Genomic DNA, 18,609 nt, shown 5'->3' on the forward strand with positions numbered 1-18,609 from the left:
AGTTTGAAATACTTTATTTCACTTCATATGGTTTATGTAAAAACAAACAAAGACATGAAGTGTTTTAGTTATTCATAATGAACTTATATTTATGATGTAATATGTGACTTGTTAGTTTTTATTGACCCAATATCAGCTAAATGCAAAATTACAGCATTTACGTAGAGTATTTTCTAGGAGTACTGCAGTGATATCCCTTTATTTTGTAACTTTTCATCTTCCCTGTTTTCCAAATCATATTCTTTTTATTTCACTGCATCATGCAGCTGCTTTTAGACAATATTCAAATTTATGTCCAGTACAGGACATATTTTTTCTTCATGAATTTGATATTTGACCCTCCCCCAGGAGCATAGCTGTGCAGATGGTTTCTTGCTTGGATACTGCAAAATGTTAGTGGTTGTAGCAGGATTTCCACTTGTTTTGGGGCATCATGGACTTTACATTCATTGCATACTAAATAATATGTATTAATTATACATTATATAAGTTTTGCAATTCATTACGTGTCGTGCCAGGAAAAGCATAGGTGAAGCAATAATTGCTACTCAGTTTGTGTCAGTGACACTGAATCAAATGGGGAGGGGGGTTAGGGATTAGGGGTCCGGGTTAGGTACACCTGAAGGTCTTTTTATGTGTATTTTTCTATTCAAAATATTTTTGTAAAACAGGCCAATTTATGTATGCAGTTGCTCTTTTATAGCAGTACCTGGGTTACAAATTAATGTGTCTTTCTCCTCATTTTCTTTCATTCTGCTTTAGAGTACAAAGACAAATAAGTCACCGGTCTGTAGTACCTCCAACACATCAGTGCCTTGACCTTGCTACACTGCAGCCTACAGGCCAGTCTTAAACAATCCATCTAGACACCATTTGCCTTAATTTAATTTTAAACTACTCACGCCTCAAATCATATACCATAAGACTTTAGTACTGTATGTGTAATATGAGATGTACAAATAATGCAGGAAATAGTTGATTTGCATCATTCTATCAGATGCATCCAGCAGATTTCTATCAGCACTGATCACTGTTAAAAAAATCAATCATTCACTTTTTAATTCCCCAAACAATGAAACAGCAATCTGAAATGATTAAACATCAGGTGTAAAAAAGTCTTAATGTTTTATTTAGAAAATGTTTCAGTCTTCATTTCACTGCTGTTACTGGATAAAACCTGCGATTTACACTGTACATTATATAGAAAATACAGTGATTACATTTACACAGGAGCAGTTATAGCATGTTAGAGAAATGTTGTGATACTGCTTTATGTCTACAGTTAATATAAATTTAAACAACTTACAATGTATACCTGTATTTTATTTAAGTGTGTATGTTGAAGTGTACATATCTGCAAAGCAATCAGTAAATGTTGTTTTCTGCCTTTTAAGTATAGAAAATAAAGAGAAATAAGCCAAAGTTGCTGCAGTGTGCAAATGTTACACAGGGCTGAAAACACTGTGCATCCTGTTTTCCACCTCAGGTGGATGTGGGTGTAACGGTGAGGAATTTAGTCTGTAATTTTGAGATGAGGAAATGACACTCAAATATGACATTCCTCTTTGTGAAGGTGTGGGAAGGACAGCTGTGGAAAATAAAGGCCGTCTTTGAGAGGTGGTTTAAACCATTCAGCAGCATCATCTCGCGCTCTCTGTGGAGCTGTGGTAAAAATGAGCGGATGACCTGAGCAGCGTAAACTCATTATTTTGTCCTTTATGCTTCATAAAAGTGCTGTGGCTGGCCAAATGGATACAAACAGGAGGTAAAACTGGTGCATAAACATAATCGTAACACTTTCCTCATAGAGGTTTGGTGTTTTTGTGTTTCTGTGTACTCAGCTGTTGTCCTTAAAGTGCAACAGCTAAATACAAATAAACTGTAGCATCTGAAAAAGGAAGAAGACGTCCATCGAGAACCAGATCTTTCCCAAAGGATGGTGGGATTTGTAGTTTTGGTCAGGAGCTCTCTGAACTTAGGAAGCGCTCCCTCTGATCAGGAATGACGAATCCTTCTTTCTGTTCGCTCTCTCGTCTGTCGGAAATCACAAAACACTTTTTGGGATCGATGACCACGATGCTGTCTCGGTCCTGACCAGGAGCTTCCACCTCGGCGTAGGAAGGACGACCCGAGCCTCGCCTGAACTTTAGGATTGGCCAGTGGGTTGGGCGTCGCTGTGGGGTTGGTGGAGGGGGGGCACAATTAGCAGACAGTTCAAGGAAAAAAAACTATTAAAAATAGTGCCCATTCTATTATCCCCCCATTTCCTGCAGTCATTACAGTCCAACAACAAGCACTCATGAAGATCACATAAACATTCATCACATTTCACCTAAAGCAAACATAATGCTCCACTTTAGAAGTGTTCATTTCTGCCCATTTTTATCAGACTGACTTCTATTTAGATGTATTTAATGTATGTAAAGTCCATGTGTAGTCCATATTTCACTGAATATTATAACAACTGATGGAAGAATTTTTGGCTGAGCTCTCACAACAAATGTCGAGTAAAATAAGAGCCAAACAATAAAAAGTTAAAGTTCACTTCAAGTATTTTTCTCAATGGGAAATATTTCCACGTTGCTAAAACAGTTCATTTCAATTCAGTTCAATTTTGTTGAGCAATGTCTGGACATTAATTTAAAATCATGTTTTAAAGGGAAGTTTGAGTAACTAGTTTCATAGTAAATGTGAGTAGTTTCCTCCAAATTAAATCTAACCAAATGTTTACTGTGTTAGGTTTGCTTCTGATAATTTATTAAAATTCACTGTATTTCCAGTTTAATTTTAAAGAGGGGGGAATTAAAAGGATCTAGGAACTCGTGATTTTGCATAAATATAATGTTGGCAAGTGTAGGTTCAAATAAATTAAGCCGTACTACTAGTGCCCTTGGCTGATTTTAGGTTGACGCACCTCCATGAAGAAGAGGCTGGCGCTGGACGTGGGGTGGTTATACACGTAGATGTATGTAAAGATGGCTGCTGCCAGCAGGACCATCACTACGAGGACTCCCACCAGCAGACGCATCGGCGATGCCTCATAGGTGTCTGTGTTCTCCCCCTCTCCTGCTGTACACAGAGAGTGGTCAGATTCAGCTCATAGACTTAAATGTAAATGCTTCTGCAGTCATGTTAACTTTTCATTTTTCTCGACATAAAAAATTTACCAACTTTGAACAATATCAGGTTCATTAAGTTGCGACATTGTGTGAATTGGTGCTTTTTCACACGAAACCCAACAGGAGGCCTGCCTCAGACACAGTCTCACTATGGGGAAACACTGTGTTTGACTAAGGCGGAGGTACTGCTTGGGTAGAGCGCAGAGGAAGCAAGACTCAACACACACTCGCTGGATGTGAATTTGTTAAGGAAATTACATGCACTATTCTCACACGGGTGCAGTTTAACATCACACACTTTGGACTAAGGAGCTGGAAAGCAGAGACCGTTTCAGGTCCAATAGAACTGCACGAGGCACTTTCATTCGACTGTGAGTGACTTACGTGCATCACTGATGTGAAAAGCAGTCTCTGCACCATCTAGAAAAGAAAAAACAAAGACTTTTAAATGCACACAGTACATGACATGCTGTGACATGACTTTAAAAAATATTTTGGTTAAATTTCACAAGTGGCGGTTTCTGAGCAATCTGTAAACTTCATTTTCTCTTCCTAAGCTTTCACTTCAGTGGACTTGACTTAAAACGTAGTCTGCAGAAGAAAGAAAAAAGTGATAATCAACAAATTTTTTTGGGTTGAGTCGGATATTGAGTCTTTCTCACTCTGCTAGAGTGATGAACGTATATCACGCCATCCTTCAGCACACTGAGGACATCATGCAGTATTTAACATGGCGCTGTATATGCTCAGCTATGAGCTAACAGGGGGCTGGGAAATAGCTGGCCACTTGACCCCCACCCTGTCAGATGTTCCACAACACACCAAGCATGGATACTGTGCAACAACAACAAACATTCATTCATGGGGTCGTAATGATGGCTGCGCTGCAGAGGTGCACAAAGAGCGACAGAGTGATCTCAGATGATTCAGCATTCAAGATGATTTATTTTAATGTTAACAATCAAAAGGATTCCATTAAAGGCATCCACGCTCCTCTATGTTAGTAGAAACTGACATTTGTTTATAAGGCAAACAAAATAAAAGTGTAATCAAGGCAAAGAAATTATTTCAATTAGATTTCAAAACCGTTTTTTTTATTCTTATTGATTCTCTGATTAGAGTCAAGTGAAAACATGTGCATGAGGAGTGTGATCAGACAAGCAGTCACAACAAACTATGAGTACTATTAAAGCAGATAAAAAAGCTTTGTGAGTTTACCACCTGCAGATTTGTTGGTGGGACGCTGCGGATGTGATTTTGTTTCTCTGCTGATGCTGCTGTGTGTTGAGGGAATGGTGAAAGTGGGAGTCTCGGGGGTGGAGGTCATGCCAGATGTCCTCTGCTGCCCTGCAGACACAGTAACTGGAGGGGTTCGGTGTCTCCCGTGATGTGATGTGGCATTTGTGACTTCATTCATCCGGGGACATCGCAGATTCTGCCTCTGGGAAACAAAAGTGTGTTCAGACTGACGCTAATGGTGCTAAGCTCTAATGTGGTCAATCTTTATGGAGAAAAGCAGAAGAACCTCCTCTGGACAGCCGAGGTCAACCCAGTCCTGCCGTTTACGATCAAAACCACTGGAACATCTGAGAAAGAATGAAATGACTGCTGTTACATTTTCACTCTGTGAGAGCACAACCCGCTTTATTCATGGAGATGAATGTTTCCAAAACCAGATTTAAGTTATCCACCTTAATGCTGGCAGCTGATGATTTATTTTTAAATTAAAATTAAAATGATTTATTGGAGATGTGGATAATAATCACAAAATATTTAAACCACCATGAGTGATGCTTAAAAACCTTTTTCATTGTCACAAATCACTAAATGTATTACAATTATTTATTTAAAAGATAAGTTTATTAGACTCTTCAGTGCTTGACAGGAGATTCGGCTGCATATTCCTGCTAACTGCAGTGAACTTTGTATATTCATCTCTTAAGGTCGCTAGGCCAGATTCGGGTAGTTGGGGTTGCTGACTATCCCGCAGGCTTCCTGTTGACTGTACTGTATGTGAATGACATGCGAATGACTCTGCGAGCCTGCTCTGTTTACTCACAGTGACAGGATATGAGACAGTCTCAGGAAGCACCGCCTATGAATCAAGTTTACTGAGTGTGAGTGAGTGAGCGTATCCCTGCACGCGCAACCGCAACTGACTGAGAGCTGAACTGAACAAACTTTGGGCAACAACAAAAAACTCTCATGGATAAACTGTGAGGTTGAATAGGCTGCATGTACAAAATACTTCAAATTCATTATTATTAAAATGAGAGATAATGCAGTTATTATATTTTCATATTTATCCAAAGTGAGAAATGCCTCAGTTTCACACTGGAAAAAAAAACTTACTGTAACTGCCTTCAACTAAAAATATTCTCTAATTTTAATGGATCCACATTAGACCATGAAACATTTTCTATTCCTAAAATAGTGGCAAAGTCACTGGTCTCTTTGATCTCTTTGACTGCTTTTCCACGTTACCTTCGTAGCTTACTGCACCAGCTGCAGTTAAAGCCAATCTGAGAAGTGACACATGGGCCACAGCTGGAGAACTGCAGACACGCTGAGAAGACAGACAAAGAGAGTGAGGAGGAAGAAACTGCTTTGCCTTCTGCAGATAAAACAGCATAATAGTAGAATATCCTGTAGCACAAAGATTATACATTCTTTGAATACTGACTGGTTCAAATGGTATTAAAAATAGGAATAACCTACTAGGGAGAGGAAGCATCTCCACCGCTATTAAACGGGAGATTTTGGACACTGGAATGTCGACTTTGTGATACTCATAGATGGTTCTCCGACGAACATCTGACGCATGTCGGATAGAAAATAAAGATGTCACATATAAGCTGCTAATAATTAAAGAAAGTATTTTGATGAAATTTTAACAGGACAAATTTTCAACTTACTGGGAATCTGCTCTAGCTCACGAAGCACCATAAACGCATCGGACAAGCCCACTTTGACAGGATGATTCTCAGAGCTGATGTCGCTGATGCTAATAGGAATCTATGAGGTAAAAACTGCATGAATAAATTTACTTTGTTTTAAAAGATGGACACAAAAGAGAGAAGAAAAGCCACCTCTTTGTAGGCAAAGACAATCCGCCCGTCACTGTGCAGAATGGCCTGGAAGGTGAAAGCTCCCACGCTGATGTTGTCCTGGAGGTGAAGGTGGTTCCACTGAACCACCAATGCTGTGCCTAATGGATGGACATGGGCACACACAATACTGTAATGTTTTGTACGCATGTTTGCACGTTCCCTGCCAACCTTATGCAGCACATGTTAGGGCGTCTATTCAGTAAAAATATTTAGTCTAGTAAATAAATAAGATCAACAGTTCCCACCGTTATCGAAGTAAAACACAGATGAGTTTTTCGACAGGCTCGGGTCGAAATTTGCCATCAGAGGAGCGACGTACTGAGTGGCTGTGAGCATCCGATGGATTATGTCTCCAGTGTAAATAAAACCTGGTAGGAAAAGATGTGCAGCTGTTAGCATCAGTAACTTATTATACATTATAATCAGTTGACGCTGACAGCTGTCATGTAAATTGCTTGTAGACACAGTCATTAATTTAACTTACGGTATGTACTTTGTTCCTGTCAATGCAACGGTCAGATCTTTGACTCACTAAAGCTCAGGCATTGATACTGCCCCAATAAAACTTCAAAATATGCAAGTAACAATTATTTATTACCATTTAATAAACTAATATATTTATTAAGTAGGTGGAATTCCAACTAACAAAAGTGTGTTTATTCTTAGATTTGAAGAAGGTGATGGGATTTCCTGACACGTGCAGCTTTGGGCTCACAACCTCCACAGAAACAACACTGAGTGTAGTTAAAGACTCACCTCCAGTTGCAACTGTGATTTCTTTGAGTAAATGGCCGTAAAAAGGAAAGTCAAAGGAAAGATTCACTCTCTGGAAGCACAGAAACATAAAGCAGGAAATTAGGTAAAAGAAAGTTGTTGTTTTTTTGTCTTTATTTAGGAAGAAGATGAAACTATAAAACTAATATGAAAGGTGTACAAGACAGTCTGGACATCATACCTGGAAAATAAACCACTTCACCCCCCACAAATTTGAAATGTTCCTATTTTAGTTATTTCTTCACAGACTGATCTCTTACCTCAGCTTGTCGGTGAGTTCTGGGCAGGAAGCCACGGACCTTTTGCTGATCCGCCTCCATTTTACTGATGTTGACCCACAGCTCTTTACCAGCTGCATCTCCAGGAGCATAGATTTTAGATGTGTAGTAGACATTATTCATATCCTACAACAGCAGATATTTATTATATATGTTATTATATGTTCTTATCACATCTTTGCATGTACCCTTTTTTAAACACTAAATCAGTAGTACAGTAATATTTATATTACATTAACTCTATCTGCTGTTGAATGTCTTTGCAGCAGAATAACCTTACTACGATCTGTGTAGAATTACTGGGCTCATCCTCCATCATTACATTTGGATCTGACTCCTCTGACTGGTGTTGGTTTCTGTAGTGGCCTCGTTTATCTGCAGTCCTGTCAGGGGCCTCGGACCTGGGCCTAGATGCCCACCTCCGTTCTCTGGGCTGGTGGTTCACAGAGATTATATGTAACCTCTGCTCTGGAGGAGACGGCTCCTGCATGTTGGCAGGGTAGACTCCTAAGAAGTAACAGAGGAGAGCAAAGAAAATAGGTTGGTTAGATTAGAATTTTTAATGAGACAACAACAATGTAGCCAAATAAAAAAATTATGCATTTGTTGTATGAAGCATTTTATAGGGCTTTATATGTATCTTATCATAAATCAATTTATTATAAACCAGTGCTTTTAGTTCTGTCTTTTTGTTGTTTTTGTTGTTGTTTTGCTTTGTTTGGGGTTTTTTTTGCAATTTTCTCTTTTATTCTGATATAAAAAAAAAACTTTTAAAAATCTATACTTATAAAAGACAAAGGGGTTATAATCAAACATCATAACAAATCTAATTAAACATCTATTGACTGAAGAGTCCAGTGAACAGATTTAGTGGATTTAGCAGATGTAGTAGATAAAGCAAAATCTGACAATATAATATTCAGCAGATCACTAACTTACTGTAACTTGAGCGCTTACAAAAATACCAAACTGACAAAGTTTTAAATAAAATCGAAAATATTAAATGTACCTCTCAAATATGATCTCTTGAGGCTTTTCATTTACTTCTCTCCATTTTAAGGTACTGATTTGTTTTCCAAATCAGTAAACAAACAAACACATAATTTAAAATGAAAAATTTTGTTTTCTAATTACAATTTCGCTTTTCTAATTAACTCTGTAAAGTCTGATCTGATTGAACCTTCAAACAAATTTAAAAAAAGAAATGAAATGAGTATTAATTTGTATAACTTCTCTACATCCGTCATTTTTTCCAAATGTATTCCTAAAAAATGTGTTTGTGCAACGTATTAATTGTTTTCAATAACAACAAAAATTGACTGACAATGCTGAAAAACTCACAAAAACCTGTGTATCACAGTAGCCATTAAATAATTAAGAACATCAATTGTATTTTAACACGACGTGCTGTCATAAACTTTACATCCACAAAGTTTATAATATCAGTTTCTTATATGAACCCTTTCAGAAAGTTCTGGCTTTTCTTACGTCACTTCAGAGGGTGTGGTTTGTGTGCTAAATTGCATTATGTCGTATTGAGCACATTTCCAAGAACAAAATATGACTATTTTATTTAAGCATTTTTAACAGTAGCACAAACCAAATCCTGTAAAACAACACCTTGCCAAAAACAGTCTGTATGCTGTGAGGCTGCTGTATTAGAGTGCATCAGCTTTACTGAAACACCGCAAACTAAAAAGCTTAAACAGATTAAAAGATTATTTTAACAGCATTAAAATAATCTTTGATTATTAGATATTAAAGAGATTAGATATGGACAATACGATGTCTAAAACGTAAAGCAAACTCGCTCTTTTACATGTCCGGCTGGATGTAAACAGTTCCTCAGTGGGTGCCATGTGGCAAACATGTGGTCACTCTTCCCTTCCAGTGACAACAGTGTCCTAACTTTTCCTTTCACAGCGGACAGTGGAGGCATGCTTCACATTCTTCACACCAGGAGCTCCAGGACCTGGCGTGTGAGGCCAGACATCAGTGGGTGATGTGTCCATGAATCTGTCACACGGTAACTGTCGGGGCTCAAAACACGCCACAGCAAATGCCAATAGGTGCTTCCACGCAAGATGTGTTAGATTTTCTTACAGACGTGAACTCTATTACACAAAGCAGCAGCAACAAAACAGCGTGGTTAAACATTTCATTAGTTTGCCGTCTTAAAATAATAAATAAATAAATCACTGCTTTCAAAGCAGGAGGTTAAATTTGTGATTTGGCACTAAAATAACTGAAAGGCCATCGGGCTGTCAGTACTATGGTAAGAAATATGGACACTGTAAGCATATTCAGAAAAGGTTACACTTCATGACAGCCAACCCATTATTAGCCTAATGACAACAAATAAATGTTAAAAAGGAAAAAGTGATTTAAAAATTGTCTAAATAAAATTAATAATATAATTAACACTTAATTCACGATGTGGGTCTGTGCTTTTTGTAGCTGGTGTCAATTACATTTTTATGACTCACCGTAGGCAGATTTTAGCCTCATGAAGCTGATTTCAAGCTGGAGAACAAAGACCAGACATCTGACGAGATAAACCGTCTTTGTCGTCGCCATCCTTCCTGTAGCTCCAGTTTCTGAGCGCAGAGAAACTCATTAATTATCCCGAACAGATTCTTCACTCTTTCACTGATGGCAGTTATCTATTTAAAAAGACAAATGCAGTCCAGTGTTTTGAAGAGAAAAGAAAGGAGAAAAAAAAAGCAGACGAAGCAAAGTTAGATATTTATGTATCCTCATGTGATGTTGATGTCCAACTCCATCGGTGTTCATCATCAGCAAGCCTTCTCTGCATCAGTTCAGTCTGCAACAAAGTCAAACGCTGCAGGAAACGTTGCATTCAGGCACTGTCGTATTGATCAGCATCTTCAACGTCATTTCATTGATTTAATTTAATTTCTTTTTTATTTGTCTGAATTTTATTTGAATAAATCAAAATGTTTTTGAAAAAGAATCTGTGCATCTCAACCAGTATACTGCATTGGCCTAAGGTACTGACAGAAAACTTGGGCTTAGGCTACTAACTATATCATTCCTGTGACTGTTTTAACCTGTGATGTGCACAGTGCACAATTCTGCAATTACAATGTTTGACAAATACATAAAAATCCATGCATGCATGAGTATTATAAGGTAACCAAAAGCACCAAAATTAAGACTAAAGTGTCCCACATCATAATCGTCTTGCAGATATAAAGAGCAAAAGAAATCACACACACTGCCAGGATGTATCTTAACTCAATCATACACTCAAATTTCTAACTGTTAGAAGACGTTATGAGAGTTTGCTCTTTTTTCACCTGCACCTACATTCACATTAATAACAACCTGAGTATCCTCTGTCTATCTCACTCTTCTATCCAAAGAATGTTGAATGCAAAAACCTGCACCTACAAATGGAGAGATGCCAAACTGTGTTTCTGGTAACAGTGACATTACAGATCTATCTTATCTTAATCTGCATTGAAGTTTCACGATTACGGGGAACAAGTGAATGCACCAGGTCATCCACGCAGCTCCAACCTTTCCCGTTGGATGGCGCACGATTGTGCAACTGAGAAAAGGACAAAGCAACCCACTCGTGGGACTAGTATGAGTTATGCATTTATTTGAGTATGCTGATTCATTACCGCTTATTTCACTAATAATATGCCACATATTAGAACAAACAAAATGCCTAAATTTCTGTGATATTACAGGTTGAATATTTAGATAAAATCAGAATGTAATGACATACAAATCTCATAAGTCCATATCTTTTCAGAAACCTAAAGAAGATATAAAATATATTGAATGTTTGATTTTCCACATCCGTGGAAGTGATTTGAACTTGTGGAAATGTGGAATTGATTTGAATACCTGAAAACAATGATTTTGATGTGTGAGACAATACTTTTTTCAATATTTTGCAACGGTCTATGAACACAGTTCATCGCACCATCCATAAATGCAGGTTATCATGTTTTAGTTTTAGAGTAACATGCTCACAATGACTATGTTAAAATGTGTATTGCATCTATTACAGCACACAATGAGTCCTACTGAACTGGCCTGCATGCTTGCAGTCCAAACTTGGGACTGTCCAAAGTGGAAACATTGAATGAAATGAAAAATACAACACAGAAGACCCAGGACTGTTGAACAAGTAGCAGGAGGAGGAGTCAGCGGCCTGGTCAGGGTCTGGGATGCTGGGCCTCCCTGCTGCTGTAGGACCAGGGGCGGTCTGCTTGTCTTCACCACAGGGCCAAGGGCAACATCTCCTGGGTCTGGGGGTGGATTGCCCCTCTGGGGGTGATGGTACCTGGACCTGGGGGTATAGAGTATGTTTGGGGAGTGTGAGTGTGTCTACAGTGTTCATTTCTGTTTGTCTCCACATTGGGCGAATGCTGACTATTTGTATATGTGTGCATGAGGGTGGGAATGCATGTTTGTGTCTGCGTGCACATAGGTGTATACACGGTGCTCACAGACTTACGTGCTGCTCAGTAACATTCAATATTGATTATTTACTGTTACTTATACTTATCTAGGTTGTTGCTGTGGTCTCCCTACTCTGTTGTTCTGTTTTTGCTTGTTTTCCTTCCCCCCGTTCCAGTAGATGATCCAGCAGATTTTTAGTGTCTTTTCTCACCGTCCCTCTCACCTCTGTTTTTCTTTCCTTCTTGTTTTCTTGAACTTCTCTTGTCTATGTCTTTCCCTTTCCTATCCCCCAGTCATGTCTGTTCCATTTGTAGTAACTCTAAAGTTTAAATAAATAAATAAATAACAATAATAAAGATAAATCAAGTGGACCAGTATGACAAAGCCATAACAATCCACTTGGAAAAATAAATCCATTGGGCTTTTTTGTTGGTCTTCAGAAAATAATTCTGATTGCTACAGTGCCGAACAGGACAGGCAACAAGAAAGCCTACAGTTGATTTTTGGCCTGTCTTGACTATCTTCCTATAATCAGCTAAGTCTTATCTTGTTCCCTCCCTGGATCTATAGTGGTTGTGAGGGTAGTCAACTAAAAAAATTGCACTCTTTACATTCTCCAGTTTTCAACCTTCATTTCTCAACACATGGTAGTTGGGAGTTATTTTAGTTCAACATTAAATTAATTTTGAAAGGAACATTAAGCTTAACAGTTCATTATTTTCTTCATTTCTTTTATATATTCATAAATGTCATGGGAAAAACACTTAAATATGCAACAACAAAAAAAAAGAGAGAGAAAATTCTTACTAAACTGCATAGCAACTGAAAAGAAAACTTCTTTATTTAGAACAGACAAAAAGAACTGACTTTCATAGAACACAGCGTAACATTTCAAAAGCACACAGATTAAATTTAGAGTGTAATAGTCTCACCCGATGACATTGTAAAACATGGAAATGCATGTCTGACGGTGTTCCAGTAGAGGCAGCATTACTGTGGTATTTAAATTCATCACCGAGAAATGTGCTGGCTTCCTCAAAATGCATTGCTTACCTCACGCCACATAGCCACTAATTCAACATACAGTAAAGCTACAATGTTTGTTGTTTGTGTTCATAATGGTTTCATTTTAGGAAAAACAGGCCATTGCTATTATTTTTTGTCATCAAGGTTGGTTCTGTTTAAATAAAGAAAATGACCCTGCATGATAAGTTCAGAGATAGGGTATCAGATGAAACAGTCCTGGTAGGCATAATGTCTAGGGAGAATTTAGCTTCACTTCATATTGACATTGTGGCACTGAATGTTTTCTCTGTCTAAACTTCTAGAGGTTGGTAATGTAGGAATATTGTAATATTTTACTTATTTACATGGTTTTCTTTGCTAAACTGTGCTAGACCAGAAATGGAAAAAAATCTGCTACTCTTTTTTTAAATGAGGAAAAACAACACCGCAACAACTCGGCTCAGCACTGAACTTTGAGTAAAGGGTATGAACACCCCCCTAAAATGTGGTAACCTGTGCTGGATACATAACCTAGTTGGGAATAGTTTATTTTATAAGTTTCTAAGTATTGATTTAAAAATGGCTGTAGGTGCCACGTGATTACAGATTTTTTTGTTGTTGTTGTGTATAGCTTCTCTAACTTAGGAATAAAGCATACCTATACTCTCTGAATGAAGCCCAGCTGTAACATTAAATATTATATACTGATACTGATTTAATGAAGCAGAAAATGTGTAAATGTTCTTATGTTTCTAATCTGCTGCTATATAATATTAATGTATTGCCCACAAACGAAAGTGATTTTGATGTTTCCTTTATAGATTTAAACTTTAATGCTTAAATGTATTCAGAGTTTCAGAGCACAGATTGTCTGACAAATAGAAAGCAGCACAGATAGCACAAATAGTGTTGAAAGTATTAGCTTGAATTGTTTATTTTAGTCTTATTTGCAGCCAAGTTGCATTTTGCTGTCATATTTTTTTTTAATGATGATGATGATGTCTCCAGTTTGGAATAGGTAGCGCTCATGAGGATAATTTTGTGCAGAAGAAGAGTCACATGATCCACAAAGTGCCCCTTTTTGTGAGTGAGTGTAACCGGTGTGTTTCTGGGTTGTGTGTGATCCTGACGATAAAAGGTAAAAGAAAGAAAGACCTCCAAATAAATAGCTTGCCCACTCCAGCTCCTATAACCAAATACAAACAGCGGGGAAGAGGGTTAGCTCAACCCACCACAACTTCCAAGCTAGCAAGAATTATCTATTCATGCTAGCATTCACGTTTCCTAGAACACATATGTGGCACACACATACTACACATTTATAGCATCTAACAAAAAACAGGCATAATGATGACAATAATTGAACTAAAATTGCAATCAGAAACATCTGGGTGGCTAAATTATAGCCACCCAGATGGCTAAATTATATGTGTGTTTTACAGTTTTGGAAAGAAATGACACCCACCTCTCCCACAGGGGAATTATAGAAAAGGGGAGAGGCAAAAGGGGTACATTTAGGGTTGCCAACCGTCCCTTAAAATACGGAATCGTCCCGTATTTAGAAACAAAAGTACACGTCCCGTATTGAGCTAATAAGGGACGCACTTTGTCCCATAATACAGTGAGAATCAAAAGTAGTCTATAAATGTTAATGGAATTAACGCTTTGTTTGAAAACATAATTCCCAGCCCCTCTCCTGCTTTGTGACCAATGAGCTGACAGCACACTTATGACAATTCGAGTATGACAATTCAGATTACCGCTCATCTCATTGGTCGAGGAAAGGTCGCTTACAGAGAAAATACCGGAAGACAACAGATGACCACAACAAGAAGCATGGCCAACAGGGAAACAAACGCCGACACTGCGGTGCAAGTCTCGGATGACAGTACACCTAATGCTGGGCAGACACTGTGCGATTTTTTCAGTCGCGATATTCAGCTCCTGCTCAAACTGCACGATTGACTCACAGGGGTTAGAAGTTGGTAGGTCACGTGCAGGGTCTCACACTATTCCGCCCGATGCTCTGATGCCTGACCTGAGTGCTCACACTGTGTCTCCATAACATGAAGGTTATAACAGAAAATCTGTCGCTCGCTCTCTCTGTCTTTCACTCACACAGACACACCACCACCATCAACTTTTCTAAATTGCTAATGAAAAACATTGATCAGGCAGCTGTGATTGAGCAGCAGTGTAAATCCAACTGTTTTCACGGTTGTTGTGGTCGTGATAATTTTTGTGATGCCACATCGAAAAGGCTCGGATGAGCTTTCCAAAGTTCTACAAGTTGTGCCTCCATCACTTGTGTCCAGATCACACGCTGCACAGCCGTGCTGCTCCGTCTTTTTCACCGACGTTTACGTGTTTGCGCGCGAGCAGTGTGAGCGCCTGTGGTGACACCCTCACGAGCGATTGATAATCGGGAGCTGGTCGTGAGGTGTTAATCGCTTCTCGTCACCCCACGTATACTACACGATGCACGATGAAGGCCAAAATCGGTCCGATCACTCAAAAATCGGCTCAAAATGGGCCTAAAACCGCACAGTGTGAGCCCAGCGTTTGAGCAGCAATGTTTGTTCCCCTCAGAGAAAGGGAAGAATGGGAAAAGGAAAACACCTGGCTGGAAAAAGTTAATATGGGCATGTGCAGTGAATATCAGCGCTATGTGGCCAGAAGTGTGATAATATAACTTATTTTGTGTAATAAACAACTGCAAGGATAGATGATTACAACAAATTGATGACTAATACATAAAAGTAATACATAGATGAATAATGATGATGAGTTATGATGCGTAATCATGGGAACAAGCGGGTTTACAAACAGGAGCAGCTGATTAGCATTAGAAAAGCTGAAATAATACCTCAACTGAAGCCAATTGTACTAAATGCACTAAATGTGCACTGTTACAAGAATATTTTTCTTTCTATTGTTTTCTATTATTTTAACTTAAGCAGGACAAAGTTCTTTTAAAGAAAGATTTACTTATATTCTCAAAAGTTAAGCATGACAGGCTTCTGTTTAAGAAAGAGACCTGTTTTATTGTGTTAATGTTGTCATTTTGAGCTAAAAATAAATGGCTAAATGATCATTTGTTTCACATGTGTTCATATCACAAAGAATAGAATATGCATCTACTTAAATCAACTTCAAGTCAAATGGTTAAAAAAATAATTTCACACACAAAAAAAGAGCTAGAAAATTCACCACACTGGGAAGGGTGAAGACAACTGGGTCGCCCGGCCCTGGCCACGAGGTGTCCCTTATTTATTTTTCAGGGAGTTGGCAACCCTAGGTACACTGTATTTATAGGGTTGCACCAAAGAAGAAGAACAATGAGGAGGGGCCCTAACTGATAATGAACATAACTACAGGCTTGGAGGTCCTAACAGTCAGGTATTAATAACACGTTTTGTGTAATTATAACAAGATGTGATTTATGACCCTGTTACATTTGCACAGAATCACAAGTAGAAAGTCTAACAGAAAAGGCTGATATGCATCCATACCTGTTATCTCTGACGGGTATCTGTTCATCTCTCTTTTAGGTTTTGTTAAGGCAGCTAACTAAAAGAAAGGCTGGCTTTGTTGAACTTTCTTCGTGTTGCCCCTCAAGTGTTTTTTTGACTTTGTTATTCTTAAGCGCCATTAAGCTACAATAAAGGTCAACATTTGCTTATCTCAAGTTTGACTGTGCAGACTTCCTTTGGATTCAAATGCATTTGTTTTTGCTGACTCAATAACCCCCAATGACTTGCTTTATGTGTTATTCGTAGGTCTAATAGATTAACATCAGAACAAAGTGTCATACAATTGTGCTTAAACACATTTCATTTGAAATGGTCCATTTTGAGAGTCAGGTCAACACTGTCTGACTTTCATTCCTTTTACTTAAATTTACATTATATTTTTCTTGACTAATGTTGAAGGCATAACACATAAATAAGATATCCTGATATCCTGGAGAAATATTTAAAGATCTTAAAATATGAAATGTTTGTGCACTGAAGTTTAATACTGGCTACGCATGGTTTGCCTTACAAATAGTACAACACAACAACATTAAAAAAAATGAAACAAAAAGCAAAATACAAACTGGAGCTTTCAAAATGATAACCTTTAAAGTTTCAACACAGCTCTTGTCAGATTTTATAGGTTATATTATTTTCTGATGTCTGGTACGACTGATGCAGGATGCTTGTAGACAGTTATTTGTCAGTAAAAAGTATGACAAACAATGTTAAAAAAAATGTGTGCTTTCCTTTAAGGCAGTGCTCTGACTAACTTAAAAAGAGGAACTATAAGTTTACTTAAGAACATCAAAACCTTTCCAGCACAGGAAATTGATGGCTGATGCTTGGGGTAAGTTGATCAGTATTTGCTGTGCCTCTTCTCCTAATTTGGTGCTTTATTACTCTGTGTTTTACAGATCATACAAAAACTAAAATATAAAAAAAGAAATTCCCATAAAGAAAATTGCTTAGTTAATGTGTTTAATTACATTTTAAAAATCTAGTTTTGTGTTTGTGTTTTATAGAAACTTGACAATGGAAAGCAACTACACAACTGAAGAAGAACATTATCTATGTGAGGTTAACTTTCCAACCTTTACTGGCACTTTGTTCATATTGATCTTCATCATCAGTGTCATAGGCAACGGTCTCCTCTTATGTGTCCTTTTCATCTACGAGAACCTGAAAAGTATCACAAATATTTTCATCCTGAACCTGGTCTGCTCTGATTTGATCTTCACCATCACACTTCCATTCTGGGCTGTTGATTATCTACACCACTGGGTCTTTGGAGACCTTTCCTGCAAATTCATAACTGCTGCATTCTTTGTTGGTCTGTACAGCAGTGTCATTCTGCTGACTGCGATGACAGTGGATCGTTTCATTACTGTGGTGCTGCACAACCAGCTGAACAAACTAGATAGAAAGAAGTACGCAATTGGTGCTTGTGTAGCTGCCTGGGTCATCAGCATCTCTGCATCCCTGAGGGAAGCTGTGATCACAAAGGTGGGAAACTGGGAGAATTATACCTATTGAGAGACATCTGAAGACAACCTCGGGCAACACCTCCAAGTGTCGCTGCTATTCTTCCTCCCATTTGCCATTGTTATTTTCTGCTATTCTGCCATCCTCAAGAAGGTTTTACAAGCTTTAAACAGAAAGAAGCACAGGACTGTAGCTGTGCTGTTGTGTATTGTTGCAGCATTTTTCATTTGCTGGGGGCCATACCATATTATGTTTTTAATCAATTCTCTCTATACACCCAAAGGTTGTAAAACACAGGAACGGTTGGCTATCACGTCTCGTATTTGTGAAATGCTTGCCTATTCTCATTGCTGCATGAACCCTCTGCTGTATATGATCTCACAGAAGTTGCGAAAGCATCTGTTGAATCTTTTGCACTGTGAAAATGTGTGCAGGAAGAACAGGGAGAGAGACACTGGCCGGAACACAACTATTAGCCAGAAAGTTGTTTTCACAGAACAAAGTACTGCTGTCAACGAGGACCTGCATGACTATCCATTAAACAATCTGTCTTAAATTTACATATTGATTTAATTTGTAAATGCTTTTACATAATATCTATTTTTCAGTTTTTCATTGAGCCAGTTAAGAAAACAACAACATATGTGCATTTCACTGCATTCCTTTGCATTCACACTGTTTTGTGTAAAAAAAATAAACTGTTGCTGAAGTTCAGTGAAGCCGTTTTCACTTCTCTCTTCTAACAAAATTCTGTATAATGCCATGGCAGGCCGAACTGACAAAAAATGCACTGACAGCACTACTTTATGGTGTCACTACTGTGAAGTGTAAGGGCCAGATTTGGCCAGTGGTAAATTTTGAAATGATGCACTCCCAGCAATGT

General features: G+C 38.2%; 1 protein-coding gene and 1 pseudogene across 3 annotated transcripts; one reads left to right on the forward strand and one right to left on the reverse strand.

Annotated features, from left to right (window-relative positions):
• Positions 1–1,958: 1,958 nt before the first annotated feature.
• Positions 1,959–9,858, reverse strand: plxdc2a (plexin domain containing 2a). 3 transcript variants are annotated; one of them, XM_085377278.1, is made up of 15 exons: positions 9,768–9,858; positions 9,089–9,093; positions 7,562–7,765; positions 7,264–7,407; positions 6,986–7,055; positions 6,475–6,597; positions 6,209–6,327; positions 6,035–6,134; positions 5,838–5,933; positions 5,604–5,685; positions 4,645–4,705; positions 4,341–4,560; positions 3,504–3,539; positions 2,915–3,069; positions 1,959–2,174 (listed from the first exon to the last, which is right to left on the reverse strand). In XM_085377278.1, the coding sequence occupies exons 1-15, from the start codon at positions 9,856–9,858 to the stop codon at positions 1,959–1,961; spliced, it is 1,722 nt and encodes a 573-aa protein (XP_085233404.1). The 3 variants fall into 3 exon arrangements, with proteins under 3 accessions (XP_085233404.1, XP_085233402.1, XP_085233401.1); XM_085377276.1 differs by lacking the exon at positions 9,089–9,093 and having other exon boundaries at positions 7,562–7,788; XM_085377275.1 differs by lacking the exon at positions 9,089–9,093 and having other exon boundaries at positions 4,338–4,560; positions 7,562–7,788.
• Positions 9,859–17,276: 7,418 nt separating this feature from the next.
• On the forward strand, positions 17,277–18,281 carry LOC146613217 (chemokine XC receptor 1-like; annotated as a pseudogene).
• The last annotated feature ends 328 nt before the right edge of the window (positions 18,282–18,609 follow it).

The sequence above is a fragment of the Diplotaxodon limnothrissa genome, linkage group LG18 (assembly GCF_057381915.1).
Source record: "Diplotaxodon limnothrissa isolate DT_005_m linkage group LG18, D_limnothrissa_male_GT1.1, whole genome shotgun sequence".
Classification (NCBI taxonomy): domain Eukaryota; kingdom Metazoa; phylum Chordata; class Actinopteri; order Cichliformes; family Cichlidae; genus Diplotaxodon; species Diplotaxodon limnothrissa.